Source organism: Mesoplodon densirostris, chromosome 11 (genome assembly GCF_025265405.1).
Source record: "Mesoplodon densirostris isolate mMesDen1 chromosome 11, mMesDen1 primary haplotype, whole genome shotgun sequence".
Classification (NCBI taxonomy): Eukaryota; Metazoa; Chordata; class Mammalia; order Artiodactyla; family Ziphiidae; genus Mesoplodon; species Mesoplodon densirostris.
Genome location: NC_082671.1, coordinates 96,799,138 through 96,820,168, shown reverse-complemented (window position 1 = coordinate 96,820,168; position 21,031 = coordinate 96,799,138). Strand labels below are relative to the sequence as shown.

The following is a 21,031-nucleotide window of genomic DNA, read 5'->3' as shown; positions in this document are numbered from 1 at the left end:
CATTTTTAACCCTTAGAGAAAGTGAATAATCATTCATCCATTTTGACATTGAATTTACTCTTCATATTTAGCAGAAGACAAGTGTAATTATAGAATGGGGACACATTTATTTCCATGTAAAGACATTAAGCATTAAATTTATGCTTATTAACGAACACCTACCTATTAGGTATGTATGTTGTTTTATATATATATATATATGTATATATATACATATATATATGTATAAAATCTTCCTTTTCTTATTGGTGTCTTTTGTGTCTTCACAGGAAAACTCCCACACTCATTAAATAGCTGTCTATTCTCTTTGAGAGAAGATGGATGTCTCTTGGCCTCCCCACTAAGTGAAGTCTCATTATAATTTGTCTCTTTATGTTTCCAAAAATGCTGGACTCACATGCTTACCTCATTAATGAGACTGGAACGCATCTCATAATGGCTGGTTTGTCTCACTAAAGCCACACAGAGTTAAAAGAATGTTGCTGTTTAATCCATTGGTGCAGGAAATGCATTTGCAATGCAGTTGCCCATTTGAGGAGAAATGGATGGAAAAAGAGGTCCTTTTCCAAATTCAATTAATTTTGAGCTCCTTTATTTTGATTTCTCGCCCTATTAGGTGTCATCTTAAAGTATAGGCAAAGAAGCTTAATAAGAACCAAAAGTGTTTTGATAGAGAGGTGTCTTCTTTGGTTTAAAGCTTTTTTTGTTTCTTAGGTCACGAAGGCTATTTTCTTCACATATTTTCTTCATAAAGGCTGGATTGTTTCATGGCTAACCTGATTTGACCATAGCGCACTGCCTGGTGGGAAGTGTTAAACCCCTTATTTTAAGCTAAACAAGATTACTCTGAAGGCTGGCATTCAGGGGCTAGCTTTTAGTATAATGGGGTAGGGGCTGTGGCACACCCCTTGCAGTTTCAGTAATTGAATTCTTTGGGTACTTCAGTTTCTAATAGTTACCTCTGGAAGCAGCTTGCCATGGGTACACAAGGAATTGTTAACTGCTTGATTTCCCCATGTTAGCTTAATGAGGAAGACTGGGTCACCATGCCAACCAAAACACCCTAGCTATGTGTTTAGAAGCATCCTTTCCTTGATATTTGCTTCTTGTTTGGGGGTTTCTAGTCAACTACAGAAGCTGTGGAGTGTCAGACAAAACCCAAACAGGATTTGAAATTGGTATATCATCTCTCATACAATCCATATAAACAACTGTGGTCCTTTAACCTGAATTAAATGGGCATTTACTTCATTTTGTTGTTCTATCCTTTTAATTTTGAAGACATGTAAAATGTTAATAGGCACTTATGTTGATGTTAATTGTCAGTTATTAATATTTCTTGGCTCGTAGCTTTCAGATATTGATCTATCAAAGGCCATCTATTTAATTTTGTTTGGTTTCTAGCAGCTTTTATTCTAGTAACAACCGTTCTTTAAAAGAGACTTTATTTTTTAGAACAGTTTTAGGCTTACAGAAAACTTCAGTAGAACAGAGTTCCCGTATATTTCACATACAGTTTTGCCTATTATTGACAGCTCACACTAGTATAGTATCTGCGTTACAATTAATTAACCAATGCTGATATGTTGTTATTAAATAAAGTTCATAGTTATTTCAGATTTCCTTCATTTTTACCTCATGTACTTTTTCTCTTCCAGGATGCCATCTAGGATAGCACATTGCATTTATTTGTCATGTCTGCTTAGGCTCCTCTTGGTTGTGGTGGCTTCTTAAACTTTATTTTTGATAAACTTTAACAGTTTCGAGGATTCCTAGTCAGATATTTTGTAAAGTGTTCTCTATTAGAATTGGCTTGATGTTTTTTGCATGATTAGACTGGGTTTATGGGTTTTGAGAGGAATCACACAGATAAAGTGACATTTGCATCATGTAATATCAAGGATGAAGGGTACATGCTATCAACATGACTTATCACTGTTCAGGTTGACCTTGATCATTTGGCTGAGATAGTGTTTTTCAGGTTTCTCTACTGTAAAGTTATTCCCTCCTGCTCCCCTTTTTTCATATCGTTTTATTATATCGTTTATTTATCAGTATGGACTCATGGATATTTTATACTTTAGGTTATAACCCAATACTACTTATTTTACTGCTCAAATTGTTCTGGCTTCAGCCAGGGGAGCTCTTTAAGTAAGCTCCTGTGTCCCTTTGGCACTTTGCCACATCCCATGGGTGGGTGCGTGAGAGAGTGTGTGTGTGTGTGTGTGTGTGTGTGTGTGTGTGTGTGTTTTGAGCACTTTCTTACCTTCTAGCACTACAAGATGCTCCAGGATCATCTTGTATATTTCCTGCTCCAGTCCTAAAATCAGTACATTTCTCTAAGGAACCTTGGTTCCTTTTATTGGAAAATGGTATTTGAAATCAAGATGTGAACACTAGGTAACACCTTTTAAGGAATAAATAAAACAAAATTTTAAGTAAAATTAAGGAGGTGTTTTCAAGTACGCTTAAATGAAAGAAGAATAGATGGTTGTCTTAGGTTTCTTCTCTTTACATCACATTTAAAAACTATTCTAAATGTCCATTTTTACCAATGTTAGCTAGTATCATATATATGAAGAAATATGAGAAGATTTCAAATAGGCTAATAGTTGTGGTTGTAATTGAAATAAGAAAGAAAATCCTGTTGTTTCTGGTGGCTTTTTACTACCAAATCGATCCAAATATATTTGATTTTAAACTTCAGATAAATATCCTGTGTCATTCCTTATATCAGATACATGAATACGCTTCAACACTCTTTGGATTTTTATATAACTATACTTTCCCTTGATGAAAACCTTGTTGGGTAAGTTATAATCTGGTCTAAAAAAATCTGTACATTTTCATCAGTGAATTTCAATCTATAACTGATTTTATTGAGATGCTAAATATTTTTCTGGGTATGTGAAATACTTCCTGATAGATGGCCAAACTTAATAAAGTATTATGGTGTATTGTAGAGTCAGCTTGAATAAATGAAAAAATTCCTTATCATCTAAAGTGTGAAGTATCTCACCAACATACTTTTTTTTTTAAATGCCCTTAGTTTGTAAATTCTTTCCTCACAAAGACTGGATATGCCCACCCATTGAACCTCTTTATAGCTTTTGAAATACCAAACATTAAAATTCTTTTGTCTGTTAGTTGGTATGGAAAAAAGTTTCTGATGTTGTATAGAGGGTAATTATTAATAAGGAAACCCATTTTTCCTTTGAAGGGAAACAGAACTACCTGACAACTTGGTTATGGCAAAACTTTGATTAATCACATGAATATATTCTAGAAAAAAATTTCTAATTATACTTTTAGCCATACATTCCTTTTTGTCACATATTCAGAAAAATCTGCTTTTGCATTCATGTTTTGGAGTGAGTCTCCAGTGAGAACTATTTCAGAGAGGAGGACAGCGAGGAGAAATCCTATATTGTTGATAAAGTGAAAGCTTATGACTTCAGTGATGAATGGTGGATACAAAATAGGGAATGCTCGATTTTTGTTATGTCTGGATAGCCTTTTCTCTCAGTTATTCTTATAACTTTCAGATACTGATTTTTATCTACGTTATTATTACAACTCTACTATCATTGCCAAGGGCTTAATTTGGAATTAAATGGGCCTTATGTTTAAGTAATTTATTTTCATTAGTTTGCCAAAAAGTGAGTCTCATGATGGTTTTAATACTTTAAGGCAGAATGTTTACATTTTTCTTTCATTGAGTCTAAAATAATCCTTTCAGTTTCCTTTATGTCTCACAGATTGTGAGAGCAGAAGACAGTATTGAGGTTGCCATCATGAGTTTTCCTTGAATAATAGAGAGGGGAGCTGTTGTAGTTGAATTTTGCTTTTCTCTTGTATTATTTCTTTAGTCAAAGACTCCCCATAGGAGAAAATCACCACAGGGCTTCTATGAAGACATCACCACTAATTAATAGGGCAGGGTCTTCTCATCAGCTTTGCCTTCATATTTCAGGTGATGTGTAGGAAAGACTTTTATGTTCTATGATAAATTTCTCATTATTTGCTTAAGCTGTAGCTACATTCTTGTATTTGATTAGTGTGTCCAAAGCATAGAGATAAAATTGTCAACCATGAACTTTATATTCTTAGCTGATTTCCATTCTATGATTTCCTGTGTTTGACAGTTCCATAAAAATCCCTCTAAGATTTTGTGATTAGCAGTGTATAATTCTTTAAAATGAAATGGAGATTAGGTCTGATTTCGCTTTTTATGTTAAAGGAGAATTTTTTTAAAGATGAATGTATTTGAACTTTTAGAGAAATTAGACTTTCATAAAGCAGATTTATATCATTTTGTAAGTAAACAGTGAATTAAACCATGAAGGAACCCTGTCTCTTCAATAATTGACATAAAATGCGTCTGATAAGAATTTTTTTAGTGATGCAATCAATTTCCCATTTCTAATTCTACTTTTGGAATGAAGTTGTAGTCAGAAAACTGTTCCTCCAGAACATATGTCATTGCTTTTGTGTGTACTTTTCATGGAGAAAGATGGAAACAGGCAAAAGGTGTTATGATATAAAGGTGACATGGCCAAGTTTCTGTATATGATGACAACAAGCTATTTTTAAATAGCCTTGGAGTTGTGCAATATTGTTTAATTTATGAGGCTTCATAAGGGATTAGGAGTGAGGATTTATCATAACAAGATTCAAAATGTGTGAGATGATAGGTATAAACAAACTTTTGGTTTGAGGGTCAGAGTTAGTTTAAGAATAATTTATTTGAATACCTACAAATGTCAGAGTGTGTATTAGCTTCTGGGGATTCAAGGATGTGTCAGTGATTATACCCCAGATATAAAAGAGTGCTTTGGGGTAATATTATCATAATTTAGTATCCCAACTAGGGTGCATTATGAAATTAAGAGATTTTCTAGCAAAATTAAGGCAAGGATCACAAAATAATTGTAGATAGATTGAATAGGGACATGGAAAAGTATTTTTTAATTAAGAAACAATTATAAAATTATAGCTACAGTAAATACTAAATATAGAAAATTATAGGAACTAACACATCAGATTCTTAAGTACCTATGACCAGAATTTACATTTGTTAACATTATTTGCATATTTCAAAAAAAAAAATTTTTTTTTAACCCAAGAAATATACGTTTAGGCACATCGAATTGTCAAACCTTGTTTTTTACAATAAGTTTTGGGAGGCTGTGAATAAATAGCAATTACTCAGAAATTTGAAGCCCCCTTTGTCTCTTTTCTATCAGTCCATCTCCCTGCCCTATCCTGTCCCAGAGATTTCATCATCTCATGTTTGGTGTAATTATTTCTAGACTGGGAAAAAAACAAAAACAAGCTAACAAAAAACCTTTACATATATATGTATGCATTTGTGAAAAATAGGTGGTATTTTTTCCTGAATAGCCAATATGGTTTTATGATACGAATATTTTACACAATGATTATTCACTAGTCATGTTACTTTAAAATGATTTGGTTTGTTTGTCTTAATTGCTATATAGCATTTTTCATGTTGATATATATGTATGCATATATATAAATATTTGTATCTCTTTATATTATATATAGTTTATATACATGGTCTTCCTTTTTTTTTTTTTTTTTTTTTGCGGTACGCGGGCCTCTCACTGTTGTGGCCCCTCCCATTGCGGAGCACAGGCTCCGGACGCGCAGGCTCAGCGGCCATGGCTCACGGGCCTAGCCGCTCCGGGGCATGTGGGATCTTCCCGGACCGGGGCACGAACCCGTGTCCCCTGCATCGGCAGGCGGACTCTCAACCACTGCGCCACCAGGGAAGCCCTGGTCTTCCTTTTAATTACCTTATAGATTAGATTATATGGTCATACCATAATTTATTTTCATATTGCTCTATTGAAATTTTTAGCTATTTCCTTATTTTTGCTTTTATAAATAGTGCTGCATTAGATGACATTGTATTTAGATCTAAGAGGTTTTGTTAGAGAGTATGTAACTAAATCCAGATTACCAAATGATAGAGAATACAAATTATTAATTTTCCTAAACACTTCCAAATTTTCCACCCAAATTGTACAATTTATGTTTTTCACAATGTGCGATAGTTGTCATTTCAACACAATTTCAGGGACTTTAATATCCAATTATGTTTTTTTTTTTCACTTAGGTTCATTTGAAATATATTCTTTTCACTTCAACTTTCATTTTATTAATCAATGAGATTGAGCATCTTTTCAAATGTTTATTGTTGTCTTTTCTCTGAATTTCCTGTCTGTAGTTTCACATCTGTATTTACTATTGGATTATTTGCTTTTTGTGGTTCATACTTAGAAGTCTCACTTTTTTTTTTTCTGAGAACGAACCCTCTGTCTTCTGAATGTCACAACAAGACTTGAATATTTCAACCCTGAATTCTACTTATTCCAAAGACCTCAATTCCTTTTTAGCCTGACTTTCATTTATTATGCTGAGTTCAGTTTGTCCCAGAGACTGAAAGAAAGCATTATTTATGTTTCATTATGGTTTCTTCATTTAGAATGAGGAAAATATGCCTTAGACTGTGAAATGAAAGCCAGAGTCCAACAGTATTTTTAGTGGTAGTAATAAGAATTAGACTTGTGCAAAATATGTGATGATTCTCAGCCTTGCCTATATATTACAGTCTCCTATGGAGATTTTAGTCAGACTAGGGTATCAGTATTTTTAAAAGCTCACAATTGATATTGATGGTCCTTTAGGTTTGAAAACTATCATTGAAAACACTAAGATTTTTCTCCTTTCAAAGTATTTTTCTAGGCAGAGTAGAATACACAAAGCTCCAAGAGCACATGGGCTCTCGTTTCTTCTTACAGGTGTATGTCCAGCACATAGAAGAAGAGTGTCTGCCACACCAAGCAGCCTTAATGATGTGTTGAATGAACTGATTATGCTTTTGCTATTAAATTTCAATCGTTTTCTAATGCTCCCAATCAAAGGTTATACTTAGATCATGTTTAAATTTCCCAGACTTTGGAATTCATCTTCTATATGTGGTTTTTACTAGTTTTGACTTTCAAGTCTATGGTGGCAGTTCATCAGAACTCTCATGCCTTATCTTTGAAATAACTGTGTTGAATCAATTTGACGCACCAAGCCAAGAACAAAACAATGCAGAAATGCTGAGGCTAATTGTATGGTCACTTGGCTCCTAGTTGTAGCTCAATTAAAAATTGTTAATTTGATTTAATCCATAAATCAGAACGTAAGGATTAAAATTAATAAATAAAATCTTTTCATGCTTTTTTTTTTTCACCTTTTAAGGCCATCTCCACAGGAATACTGAATGTGAGGTTAGAAGAGAGATTTGGTTTTATCAGAATCCCATTTTTATAGGTGATAATTTTAAACAAAATTCTGCGAGAAGGCATTAAAGAGACTTGAAAGTTGCAATTTCAAACTTTGGCTAACACTTTTTTAAAGTATCAGCCTATCACAAGGCTTTAGAAACTCTTCTACTTTAAACATTTAAACATCAATTTTCTTTTACCTGTTAGCTCAGTTTTCCTTTAATAATGTAATTTATTTAGCCCTTGTAGACTTCACCATTATGGCATAATGAGTGTATGCAGCATCTCAGTTCACAACCTTTATGTCTCTTGATCTTAGTTATTATGTCAGTTGTTTAAATCAGAGACTGTATGTGAAAATGTTTTAAAATGTAAAGTACTTCATGCTAGTGTTTTATTTTTATGCTTTTTCATTTTTCTCATTTTCTCAGCACTTAGCCTTCTTTTTTTTTTTTTTTTTGTTAAGAAGATGTTGGGGGTAGGAGTTTATTAATTAATTAATTTATTTTTGCTGTGTTGGGTCTTCGTTTCTGTGCGAGGGCTTCCTCCAGTTGTGGCAAGTGGGGGCCACTCTTCATCGCGGTGCGTGGGCCTCTCACTATCGCGGCCTCTCTTGTTGTGGAGCACAGGCTCCAGACGCGCAGGCTCAGTAGTTGTGGCTCACGGGCCTAGTTGCTCTGCGGCATGTGGGATCCTCCCAGCCCAAGGCTCGAACCTGGGTCCCCTGCATTAGCAGGCAGATTCTCAACCACTGCGCCACCAGGGAAGCCCAACCTTCTTATATAGTATTTATCGTTGAATAGTTTTCATTACTCACATTTTTATTTTGTAGTTTAGTATATTTAAATACTCTTCCAGCATTATTAAACTAGAATGATTTTATCATATCTTAAATCTTGTTTTATTTTGATAGAAATTTATTAAAATTTAATATAATGATGCATTTATTAAAAATTAATGGATAAGGTAGGTTTGCCTTATGACATTTCTATATTTAGGAATCATAGAATTATGTAATTTTATTAAGGCTAACTTCTTCTGGAGTTTCACACCAGCAAAGAAACCTGATTAATTTCCTTCCCCAAGGTTCTCTTACTCCCTTGCTTTTCTTCTGATTACAGCTTGTTTTTTGTAATGCCTTCTTCCTTGTGCTCATCCTCTCTGCTTACCCCCACCAGAAGATTCTGTAATAGAATGGCCCTAATTACACCTAGAACACTTGGTTAATACTTAGTTACAAAATGGACTTTGGTACAAATTCAAAGTTGAATTGTTTTCCAAGATCTGTCTCCTTTATGATACCTTGATACCTGGCCTCATTTGTCTTTGTCAAATGATGTGTTTCTCTCTTGCATAATCTAAGAATACTCAGTTTCGTGATTGATCCAACAAGTTATTACAACTTTAAACATATGGTTTTATGCGTTTTTTTCCCTAAAATCAAGAAATTTTAGGACTTTTGCTAGGTAGAATTTCAGGGGAGCAAAAGAATAGTTTGCAAAAGTTATTCTTAGATGAAAATTAGTCTTCAAATATTGCATATTGATAGGGCAGACCTGAAATTGAAAGCTTGGTGATGAATGAACATATTACTCCCCCAACCATTAAAAATTCCATATAACATTACATGAATTAATTTTGAGCAGAAGTCTGCCACAGATGTTTTTAAAACACTGAGGCAGTTAATTCTGTGAATTTAGTGTTACTGTGATACGATATTAATGAACAGTTTCTATTTTGGGCATCTTGAGTCTGAGGTACCTAAGGTGTCTATGACTGTGCCCAACAGGCAATTGGATAAATGACCATGGAGATGAAGGAAAGTTAAGGTGGTGTCATTAGTATTTCCTAATAAATTTTAAAATCACGATCCTTGCTGAGATTATTTGGTTCAGAGTAGAGGTGGAGCAGATGGTCCATGATGAGTTCTGTGACTTCCAGCAATTAGAGGTGGGGTGAACAAGAGAGAGTCAGAGGAGAGGCCAGTGACAGTGTAATACAGACACTGTTTTAATAGAACTTGTACATGCTCAAAATATATTGTTTTGTGGACTAAGGTTTTTTTCTTTTCGGGGGGGTATAATTGACATTTAACATTGTATTAGTTTTAGGTATACTACATGATGATTTGATACATGTATATATTGCAAAATGAATACCACAGTAAGTTTAGTTAACAGCCATCGCCACAGACACACAAATTTATGTTTTTTTCTTGTGACAACAACATTTAAAGTTTATTCTCTTCGCAACTTTCAAATTTGCAATACAGTGTTAACTACAGTCACCGTGCTATACATTACATCCCCATGACTTACTTATCTTATAACTGGACGTTTTTACCTTTTGACCACCTATATCCCTTCAACCATTTTGTCCATCCCCCCAACCCCTGCCTCTGGCAACCACCAATCTGTTTTCTTTAATCTATGAGCTCAGTTTTTTGCTTTTTTTTTTTTTAATATTCCACCTATAAGTGAGATCATACAATATTTGCCCTTTGTCTGATTTATTTCACTTAGCGTAATGCCTTCAGGGTCTATCTGTGTTGTTGCAATTGGCAGGCTTTTCTTTTTTATGGTTGAATAATATTCCATTGTGTATATGTGCCATATTTTCTTTATCCATTCATCCATTGATGGACATTTGGGTTGTTTCTATGTCTTGGCTATTGTAAATAGTGCTGCAGTGAACAGTGATCATGGGTGTGCAGGTATCTTTTCAAGATAGTGGTTTAGTTTTCTTTGGATAAATACCCAGAAATGGAATTACTGAATCATATGGTAGTTCTATTCTTAATTCTTTGAAGAGCCTCAAAAATGTTTTCCACAGTGGCTGCACCACTTTACATTCCCACCAATACTGCAAAAGTGTTCCTTTTTCGTCACTTCCTTGCCAACACTTGCTATTTCTTGTCTTGTTGACGATAGCCATTCTAACAGGTGTGAGGTGATATCTCATTGTGGTTTTGATTTGCATTTCCCTGAGGATTAGTGATGTTGAGCACCTTTTCCTATACCTATTGGTCATCTGTATATCTTCCCTGGAAAAATGTCTGTTCAAATCCACTGTCCATTTTTTAACCAGATTGTTGTTTTTTTCTATTAAGTTATATGAGTTCTTTATATATTTTGTATATTAACCCCTTACCAGACACATGACCTGCAAGTATTATCTTCTATTCAGTAGGTGGCCTTTTTATTTTGTTTGATGGTTTCCTTTGCTGTGCAGAAGCTTTTTGGTTTGATGTAGTCCCACTTGTTTATATTTGCTTTTGTTGCCTTTTATAGATTGTTTTTTAAACTAAATATTTGGCATATTCTTTGCATGGTTCCAAGCACATTTCTGAATGTCTTTGAGGAAGATAGTTTTATATAGTGCCAGAATGTGTGCAGTAAGAGATCACATTAGCAGTGGATCATTAAAGTTGGGATATGGTGTCCATCCTTCCCCCTTCCCCACTGCTTCTTCAGGACTTAAATTATTTGAGGTCACTAAATTCTTATTCAGGTTGAAAGAGTTTGCCAGAAATTTCTCATTAACAGGGATGCCCTTTGGCCTTCCTCTCACAATTTTCTGTCTTTCTCTTGAAATAAGTCCATTATTAAAGTCATTTTATTTTAAAAAAGTTATCGACATGAAAATTTTAGGATTCACGAGGAGTCTTATTAGATGTTTATTGTCACTGATGTCACTGAGAGCACAGGGTAGCAGATGAAAACCCAGTTTATAAATTCTGCAAGGAGATTCAAGACAATTAAATGGGGACTGGCATAGACATACCGTGGTTTTTACTATCCGAAAGTAGATTGTTGCTGTGAAACCTTTCGTAAGCCGAAATGGCTTAAAGCAAATAAGCTATTACCTGAGGGCACATCTTGCTAAGGGAAGTACCAGATAAATCAAGATAAAGTGCAAATGCTCACAGAAACAGTTTAAAGCTATGGCAGCTCGATGCTGACTGAGTATAGCTCCCGGGGAAGGAGCTTGGTGGTGCCACTCACTGGGGTACGCACTGCCTCTGTAGATGGCTCCCTGCAGAAACACATGCTGAACCTATTTCCACTTTTCACCTTTTCTGTAAAAGTGAAAATCCTCTTTGCCTGTTTGTTGTTGTTAATGAAAATAGGTACTAATTTAGGTCTTTTGTAAAAGCAAGGTGGCATAAAGTGAACTTTTGAAAAGCAGGGATACCTGTTGCTAAATGCGATTGAGCCATGCAGAATCCTGTCATACTCCATATATTTTGGCATGTCTGCTCTTTGTTTTCCCCAGAATCTAAACTATAAAATGAAAGAAGACATTTATTAGATGTCTACTATATCCCATATACAGTGCTAAGTACTTCCACTTTGTAGTCTTATTTTGACCTGACACCTGTTTCGAGAGGGAAATGTATTCAACCCGTTTTATAGAGGTCAAGAAATTGAAGTTTTGGTTATTGATATTTAGAGAGGAACAAGAAGAAAAGATACTCATCAAAAGTTATATGCAGAGGGCTTCCCTGGTGGTGCAGTGGTTGAGAGTCCGCCTGCCGATGCAGGGGACACGGGTTTGTGCCCCGCTCCGGGGAGATCCCACGTGCCGCGGAGTGGCTGGGCCCGTGAGCCATGGCCGCTGGGCCTGTGCATCCGGAGCCTGTGCTCCGCAACGGGAGGTGCCACAGCAGTGAGAAGCCTGCGTACCGCAAAAAAAAAAAAAAAAAAAAAAAAAAAAAAAAAATTTATATGCAGAGTAGAATTCCATAGTCCATTTTTTTTTAAGCTTACAATATCTGTAAGCACATTTAAAGGAGATGGAAACGAAGTCACATATTTGAAACCTAATGCTCTGTTTTTAGTTATCCATTCAAAGTATGTTTCATCTCTAAGTGTTGTATTCCTATGTTGTCTTGATGATGATCTTAATTTTTTTTCCCCCTCTCTTTTGGTTTCAGAGGAAGAACTTGTCTCTTTTTCTCAGCATTAGTTTGTTAACTTTCTGGGGAACTTCCCTTTTGGGTGCCCGTTTATACTGGATGGGAAACAAACCACCAAGCTTTTCCAACTCTGACAACCCTGCTGCTGACTCGGATAGCCTCCTGGCTCGCACACTCACCTTCTTCTACTTGCCGACCAAGAACCTTTGGCTGTTGCTCTGCCCAGATACCCTCAGTTTTGATTGGTCCATGGATGCCGTGCCTCTGCTCAAAACAATTTGTGATTGGAGAAACCTACACACCGTGGCCTTCTATACTGGACTCCTCCTCCTTGCCTACTATGGTTTGAAGAGCCCAAGCGTAGAAAGAGAATGCAGCGGGAAATTTGTAACCAATGGCAAGCAGAATGCCAATGGACATAGCTGCCATTCAGAGGCGGAGTACCGGAACTCCGAGATTAAGCCCAGCTTTCCATCCAAAGTAGAAAATGGCATTAAAAATCACGTGTCGCAGAGAACACGGCTTCCTTCTACAGAGAACATTGTTGTTTTGTCTTTATCTTTGTTAATCATACCCTTCGTTCCTGCCACGAACCTGTTTTTCTACGTCGGCTTTGTAATTGCCGAGCGAGTCCTGTATATTCCTAGCATGGGCTTCTGCCTCCTTGTTACAGTGGGTGCGAGAGCCCTTTACGTCAAAGTCCGAAAGCGCTTTCTCAAGAGCTTGATTTTTTATGCTGCAGCTACGTTAATTGTTTTCTACGGACTCAAGACGGCGATCCGGAACGGAGAGTGGCAGAATGAGGAGGTGCTGTACAGGTCAGGGATAAAAGTGAACCCAGCTAAAGGTAATGTCTTATTTTCTGCTTTTGCCTGGACGGTTTACGGTTTCTGCCTTTTTCTATCTTTGCTTCTTGCCTTAAAACACGCAGTATTAAGGAAGAAGAGGTTCTGTTACTCAATACTTATAATTTTTTTTTTTTTTTTTCGGTACGCGGGCCTCTCTCTACTGTGGCCTCTCCCGCTGCGGAGCACAGGCTCCCGATGCGCAGGCTCAGCGGCCATGGCTCACGGGCCCAGGCGCTCCGCGGCATGTGGGATCCTCCGGGGCCGGGGCACGAACCTGTGTCCCCTGCATCGGCAGGCGGACTCACAACCACTGCGCCACCAGGGAAGCCCTATAATTTTTGTTTTTTTTTAAGCGAGGGAGCAGTACCATTATTTTAGAAACATCCAGCATTCCATATTTGGAATAGGGAAGTGTTTTCCTATGTTTCTGAGTATACTTGTCCAGAGGAATTAGAGCTCCTATTGTGTAAAAATACTGACGGTTGTAAGAATTTAGAAAAAGGCTTGGTTTCCGCATTCTAAAATACTGGTACGCACACCATCTCTTTTCATCATGCCATGAGAGTCAGGTTATCCCACATAAGTATAGTTTAGCTCTTCTGTTTTCCAAGCACTGCCTGAGGAAACACCACAAGGCTTACACTGATACCTTTAAAAGATTTGGAGGTAAAGCCACCTCTGAACCTTGACATGGTGTCTATAGGTATCAGTGTGTGTGCGTGCAAGTGTGAGTCACCCTTAGCTTTGCAGAGACTAAATAATCTGGGTATTGCCAAGCAGTTCGCATATTCTTATTTGAAAGTCCTTAAGTCAATTAAGGAAATAAACTTTTCACTATACAAGGAGAAGATGGAACATATTTTTCATTACTGCTTTTGATTTAAAAAATTGTTTTAGTAAATCTCAGAATCTATTGCTTGAGTAGAAAGTAGCCTTTAAAGCATAAATGAATAGTTAAAAGCTGTTAATTCAGTGATCTGTCTGGTTTAGGCAATGAATGATGAGAGAAGCTAGAGCAGTTGAATGAAAATAAGTGTGCATTTTAAGTGTAGAAATATATCATAGTAAATAGTGCCACAGAGTCTTGTTCTTCATAAGGCATTTTTTTAGTGTTTTATCCTTCAAATTATGGTTGCTTGCATAGCATTTGAACTGGGCTTTTTCCACTTTTTCCAACACATTTCTGTACCAGTTATTCAAATACTGAATGTGTGAAACTGTTCCTAATGAATGGAATGGCCTGCTGATATGTATCAGGATATATATATATATCCAAAGATCTGGGTGCCCCAGAAACAACTCTGACACCCCTATCGATTACCAATTAAGTCAAGAGTTCAGTGAACCACTATTCATTTCTTTCAGCCAAGGGACTAATTGTTGGTACTTATAATGCTTAATAGATTGCAGAGATTTTAATGGGAGTAGAAACATTAAAATTGAGCTAATACAGAGCATAGAATTTCTCAATTCTCTTGGAAAAATCTTACCATGTAGCTTTTTAGGTAGTGAGTGCTGCACAGTTTATTGAATGCCTGAACCCCAATCTTGCTGTAAAAATTGTTGCAATCAGTTCTCACAGAATGCTTTTCAGCTAGTTTTTCTTCACTGGTACATGTAAGTATATAAAACAAGGCTATGTTGCTAGTTTATCTTCCTGCTGTTTGAAAGAGATACACAGTCAGGAATTAAAAGAAAACCCCAGCATATTAATTTCATCACAGGGTTGTTGTAAGGATTTGTTAAATGTATTGGTTAAGTTTCAGGTTAAGCTACTGTAACAAAGAGCCAAGATAACAGTGGCTTAAATAAGATAGAAACTTTATTCTTTCATGTAACAATCTAAGCCTGTGCCGTCCAGCGCTGATAAGATGGCGCCATGGGTTTTCTGGATCCGTGCTCCTTTGCTTTTGTTCCTTTGCCATCTCAGTAGTGTCACCCTGTCCAAGTGGTCCAAGATGCCTCAGCATCACATCAGCACTTCAGCTAACAGGAAGAGGGAGAGAAAGGGCAAATGGTGGGTGTTCCCATTCTCTTTAAGACCATATCACAGAAATTGCCACACCATGCTTGCTCCCAGACTATTGGCCACACCTAGCTACAAGGAAGGCTGAGAAATGTTATCTTTATTTTGGGAAGCTAAGCACCCAGCCAAATTTTATTACTCTTGAGGAAGGGGAGGGCAGATACTGAGATGCTAGTGTAATTAGCAGTCTCTGTCCCAGACTAAGCAAAAGCATTTCGTAGACTCCTAGATATTTTCCAGCATTAGCTACTGTACTGCTGACACTTACGATTCCGATTTTGCTGAAGTTATTTTGGTGACATGGTTAAGATGACTGATCATTTCTTCATTCATCCATTCACTCAGTAAAACAATTATTAAGCATGTCTTTGGTTTCTGATATATTTCCATGTCTCCTTCTTAGTACTTAAGAAGTGCTATAGTATTTAGGTACTCCAAATTTTATTAGTTAAATGAGTACACAGCTGACCAATAGTATAAATCTTTTGAGACATCAGAAATTGAATTCCTGAATAGTGCCCCCTCCCCAACCTGCGCCCCAGCCAGCTGCTTTACTTACAGCATTTACCATCTCAGTTGGTGGCAACTCCATTTTCTCAAAAGCTCTGACCAACACTTAGGAGTCATCCATACCTCCTCTTTTTCTCTTGTACCCTACCTCCATTTCATCAGCAAATCCTCTCTGCTGTCTCTTCAAAAGTACATCCAGAACTTGACCACATTTTACCACCTCCACTGCTAACATCATGGCCAAAGTCACCATCATTTTTCATCAGGTTATTACTAAAAACCTCTAAAGTAATCTCCTTGCTTCTATTTTCTTGCCTTTTAGCATGCTTTTGTGAAAGTCGGACATGATGTATCAGGTAATAGGAACTTAGGTAAATAAGCTTAATGTGAGTTTTAATGTTAATCTGGCTCTGAGTTGGGCGTGGGTTTAATGTTTGCTGTAGCTGTAGGTGCCAGAGGCATTGTATTTCCCTGGTGTCCTTGTGCTTGTCTCCCCTGTTGTCTTTGGGCTTCCCCAAGAACTCAGAGTCTGTATTTTGCATCTCTTTCTGCTGTAAATTCACCACTTTTATCATGAGGCCCTGTAAGTGTGTTGGTTAAATGTAGGAGAAGGGAAGTGTCCTCTTATTTAGTGATTAAATCCTGGTGCCTCTGGGCTGTAACCTTTATGAGAGTTTCTTAGCTTTCCCTGTGTCTCCTAGTTGGGACAGGAAGGCCAGAGGGGATGGGAGTGATAGGGGTGACTGTCCCCCACTGATCTGGGTAAGGCCACTCCCCTGGAGAGTAGACCTTTGTTATGGAGGAGGATCAGGGCTTATTTCATAAAATTTATATTTCTCCTCCTCTTGTAGAGCCAGGAAGGCCTGTTTCTTGGCTCTTCAATGTGAGAATGGGGGTCCTTGGAGGTAAAACCCACAAAAGAGTAGAGGCCCCTAAGACCGTGGCCTCCAGGAGTTTCTCCCTCTTACTGAAGCTCTTCTACAACTCAGCTTCCAGCAACTCCTCTCAAAATCGCCAGTTACTTGTTCCTATCAGTTTCTGCTCCAGGTAATCTCATCTCTGCATGACTGGATTTTCCAGTCTCTCCAGATTTCCTGGTGATGGTTTGCCCAGTGACCTCAATTCACTGATGGTTCCAAGAAAAGCCTTTGGTTTTGCAGTTCCTTTATCATTTTTTAAAAAATTTTTATTTTATTTATTTATTTTTTGGCTGTGTTGGGTCTTCGTTGCTGCACGCGAGGTTTCTCTAGTTGTGGTGAGCGGGGGCTACTCTTCGTTGTGGTGCGTGGGCTTCTCATTGTGGTGGCTTCTCTTGTTGCGGAGCACGGGCTCTAGGCACGCAGGCTTCAGTAGTTGTGGCATGCAGGCTCTAGAGCACAGGCGCAGTAGTTGTGGCACACAGGCTTAGTTGCTCCACGACATGTGTAATCTTCCCGGACCGGGGATCGAACCCATGTCCTCTGCATTGGCGGGAAGATTCTTAACCACTGTGCCATCAGGGAAGTCCCCAAGAAAAGCCATTGGTTTTGCAGTTCCTTTAGTGTATTCTTGTTGTAAGAATGGGAGTGATGAGTTCCAAGCTTTTTACATGTCTGAGCTGAACTCCTGCTTCCATTTTTCCATCCTTAGCATCTGCCTGTCATCAGTAGCCCTAATGATTCCTTTGAAACGTAAGCCAGAGTATGGTGTTCACTGCCCCCAGTCCTCTACTGGTACCCATTTCTCCCAAAGTCAAAGCACACAATAGAGACTTGACACTGTACATCTCCCAGCCTTGCCTTCACTTGCTTCACTCCAGCCCTACTGGCCCCCTTTGATGTGCCTTTTCTATTCCAGATAAGCCTGTGCCTCAGGGCTTTGGCACTTGTCATTGCTTCTTCTTGGAATGTTTTTCCCAGGACAGTCTCACCTCTATCTCCCTCACCTCCTCTAGGTCTCCAGTCCCGTGTTGCATTATCAGTAAGGTCCTTTACGTAAAACTGTCTACCTTTTGAAAAATTGCAACTACCCCTCTGCTTCTGCCTTGTCTAGCATTCCCTATCCTCTTTCCATACTTTGTTTTTCCCATAAAACTTAGGACCATTTGACATACTGTATTTTCCATGTTTCTGTGTTTATTGTTTGAATGCATTGTCAGTGTCCATTAAAATGCACGACACAGAAGGCAGGGAGTTTGGCATTTTTTTAATGCTATATATGTAGCGACTAGGACAGTGCCTGGTAGAGAGAGGGCATTCAGTAACGAATACACTGACGAATAAACTTTAGTCATAATCCTTCTCCTGAAAGAGTTTAGAGAACCTGTTTAGAGATAAAATGTACATTCATTAAAGGAAGTGAAAGCGTAAAATTCGCTGTTGATATACCAGGTACTGAGGCACGCTCCATAATAAGAGGGATAGAATTGGGAATGGAGTTAGTTTTGGACTCCACGAGTGCCTTGTGTGACATACGCTTCCATTTTGATACAAGGCAAAACTTTTAAAATCTAGGTTCCTGATTTTTTTCTGTTTATAACATGCTAATAAATATAGTTCTGGCTACAGTGACTTCTTTAGCAGTTATGAGACTGGTCGTAATCTTCCTTAAGGTAGATTTTTCTAAGTCTGATGTTATTTGAGCCTAGCCAAAGATTAGAAACCCTTTAAAGACAGTCTTATGTAAGGTTGTCTGAGATTACAGTTATTTCATTGAGTTAGTTTTTCTTTCCCTCCTTTGAAAGCCTTTGCAAATTTTGGAGTACTTCAGTCTTCCGTGTACTTTAACAGAATATGATTTTAAGCCTCATGAAGCATTATACATGAAAGCTGCTGCCTTCAGTAATTGGTCCTGCAGACAGCTGCCAGTCATTAACTGATTGGATGCAAATGATGACGGGTAGAGCCTGTCATAGTGACTGTGTGGCTAATTTATGGTTTAAATCTGGATAGTGGAGAAATGATAGCTGATTTGGACTATGTAAACTACAAGTCCTGCCTCATTATGTGGTTGATAATGTCAGGAAAATACTAGACATAGTTGATTACCATAGTTTGCTGATTTCACAATAACTCTTTGCATTTTTGTGCTTAGGAAAAAGGAAATTTTCTTTGATGACTGCTTTAATGAGCAAGCCACATAATATTTAAAAGGTTTTTTTTTCGAAGTGTGTGTTTCAAGCACCATTTTTTATAAACTGTATTGATTAACATTTGCTTGAAACAAGCATTTCTTAATTCATTACAAGGTGGTTCAATGTATGATCACTTTCCTTCTTGGCCTCTGGCCTTATCTAAATCCCCATGTGTCTTTGGCTCTTACAGATTTTGGCATCACTGATTTCTGCTCTCTGGCTTTCAAGGCCACTACACGGTTTTGACTCTCTCTCATTTTCCACAACTGTCTCTTGTATGGTTTTGCCTCCTCCCCAAACTGATTCATTCTGCAAGGTTCTGTCCAAAGACTGCCTTCATTTTCCTTTCTCTGTAGAATCTAGACCACTACCTGGGATATAGTGTGGGGTCAGTAAGTGTGTCATTGAATTTCTAAGTTACCTTCCCCGTGACTTCCTATCTATGTGGGACTTCTCCAACTGGGTGATTTGTCCACGTCTCAAACTCTTCACCAGTCTTCCCTAAAACCACCTACTCACTGACTTCCTTAGTGATTAAGGTCATAAGCAGAGACTAACAAAGTTATTATAGATAAACAGATCAGTGGGCACATACACATAAGAAAGAATGATAACATATAGGCAGCATAGCTGGTGTGCTAAAAGGCATTTACATTTTTTCAAGTTATAGATTAAAAATCAAATCAGCTCTTTAGAATGGTTGGTTAATTAACTCTATATCAATTTGCTTTAGAGAACATGACTATGCTTTTTAATTGTTGGAAACAATTTCTTAAAATAATTAGGAACAATGAAGCAGGGTTCATCCAAGGAAAATTTAAGAAAACATTTATTTTAATGCCTTTTTCTAATGTAAATATGTGAAATGATAGACACAAAAGATGTGTATAGGGCTTCCCTGGTGGCACAGTGGTTGAGAGTCCGCCTGCCGATGCAGGGGACGTGGGTTCGTGCCCCGGTCCGGGAAGATCCCACAGGCTGCAGAGCAGCTGGGCCCGTGAGCCATGGCCGCTGAGCCTGCGCGTCCGGAGCCTGTGCTCTGCAACGGGAGAGGCCACAACAGTGAGAGGCCCGCGTACCGCAAAAAAAAAAAAAAAAAAAAGATGTGTATATAATGATGCATGTATTTGAAACTCTAAGGGTGATTACTCACACATCCTATATTCGACGCCTCCTTATGCAAATGACAAATATTGCCCATTTAGATATAGAAAAACAGAAACTAAATAGTTGTTTCAGCCATGCAACATTTGACAACTTCTCTTTTTTCCTGGATTTCTGTAAAATTGACACTTCAATTTCAACCTCACATGGTTGCAGATTTCAAGAAACAAGTATGTGGAAGGAATATCATTTTATGAAGAAAACAATTCATAATTTAAGTGCAATCTAAACCTCTGAGTCATGTGAAACTTGACTAATTCCTTGTGGATTTTATGGTCTAAGTTTTTGATTACCTCTAATTGACTGTCTTCTTTAACTATGGTAAATTGCAATTCACCAGCTAGCTTTGAGATTGTGTAATAAATCTTATTATATTTCTTATCTAATTTGTCATATTACTTCTGAAGATGAAAAATTTTCAAAAGAGGTACAGATTTTTACGAAAAATAACATGAAGCAGTTAAGTCAGGAAGGAAAAACAGTATAATATCTTATCAGATTGGCTGGCCTGAGTTAAAAAGCTGTAAAATACAGATTTTCATTTTTAACAGATATGATAGGCGATAGCTAGCAAAAAGCCCCCTAAAAGGCTGATTGAGAGAAAAACAATGTAAAGTGGAATCAGGTTTCCAGAGGGTAAAGAAATTCAGTGTTTCTTCTCAATTCGTCTCTCCTGAGTAGAAAAAAGAAATATAAAATAATGGGACTGACAAGAGTAAAATGAAAATGTCTCCTTGGCTCAACCAAAGGATTTAAACAAGTAAATCTGCTAAATTGTTAAGGCCCCTTTTAAACATTTGATTCTTGAGGAACTGAATTACGGTTGTTTCTCAGTTGAGATAGAGTAAGTCACAGTAGTTCAAAGGCATGTGGTTTCCTTGCCTTTAAGAATGGAATAACACATAAATCTTTTCTTTGGTTCCAGCTCTAATGGCTGCAAGTACAGTTGTATAGGGAAGAAGAAAACAAACAAACAAAAAAAACAGACCACAACAGACTCAGTGAAAATGGTCCTACAGTGTATTACCAGTGAAGTAGGTGACGTACTGCTGTTTCTTTGGGATTATCCATAACAGAACTTTTAGAATCTTTAAGGGTTTTTGAAAACCCTCAAACCTAAAATTAGTGTTGCCTTAGATTGAATATATTTAC

General features: G+C 37.4%; 1 protein-coding gene across 3 annotated transcripts in view; it reads left to right on the top strand.

The window, feature by feature from the left end:
* Nucleotides 1-21,031, top strand: part of TMTC2 (transmembrane O-mannosyltransferase targeting cadherins 2) — a 423,341-nt gene that overhangs the window by 201,742 nt on the left and 200,568 nt on the right. For all 3 annotated transcript variants that reach the window (XM_060112322.1, XM_060112321.1, XM_060112324.1), the window contains one exon: nucleotides 12,238-13,066. In XM_060112322.1, coding sequence (XP_059968305.1) covers nucleotides 12,238-13,066 — 829 coding nt within the window. The remainder of the gene's footprint in view (nucleotides 1-12,237; nucleotides 13,067-21,031) is intronic.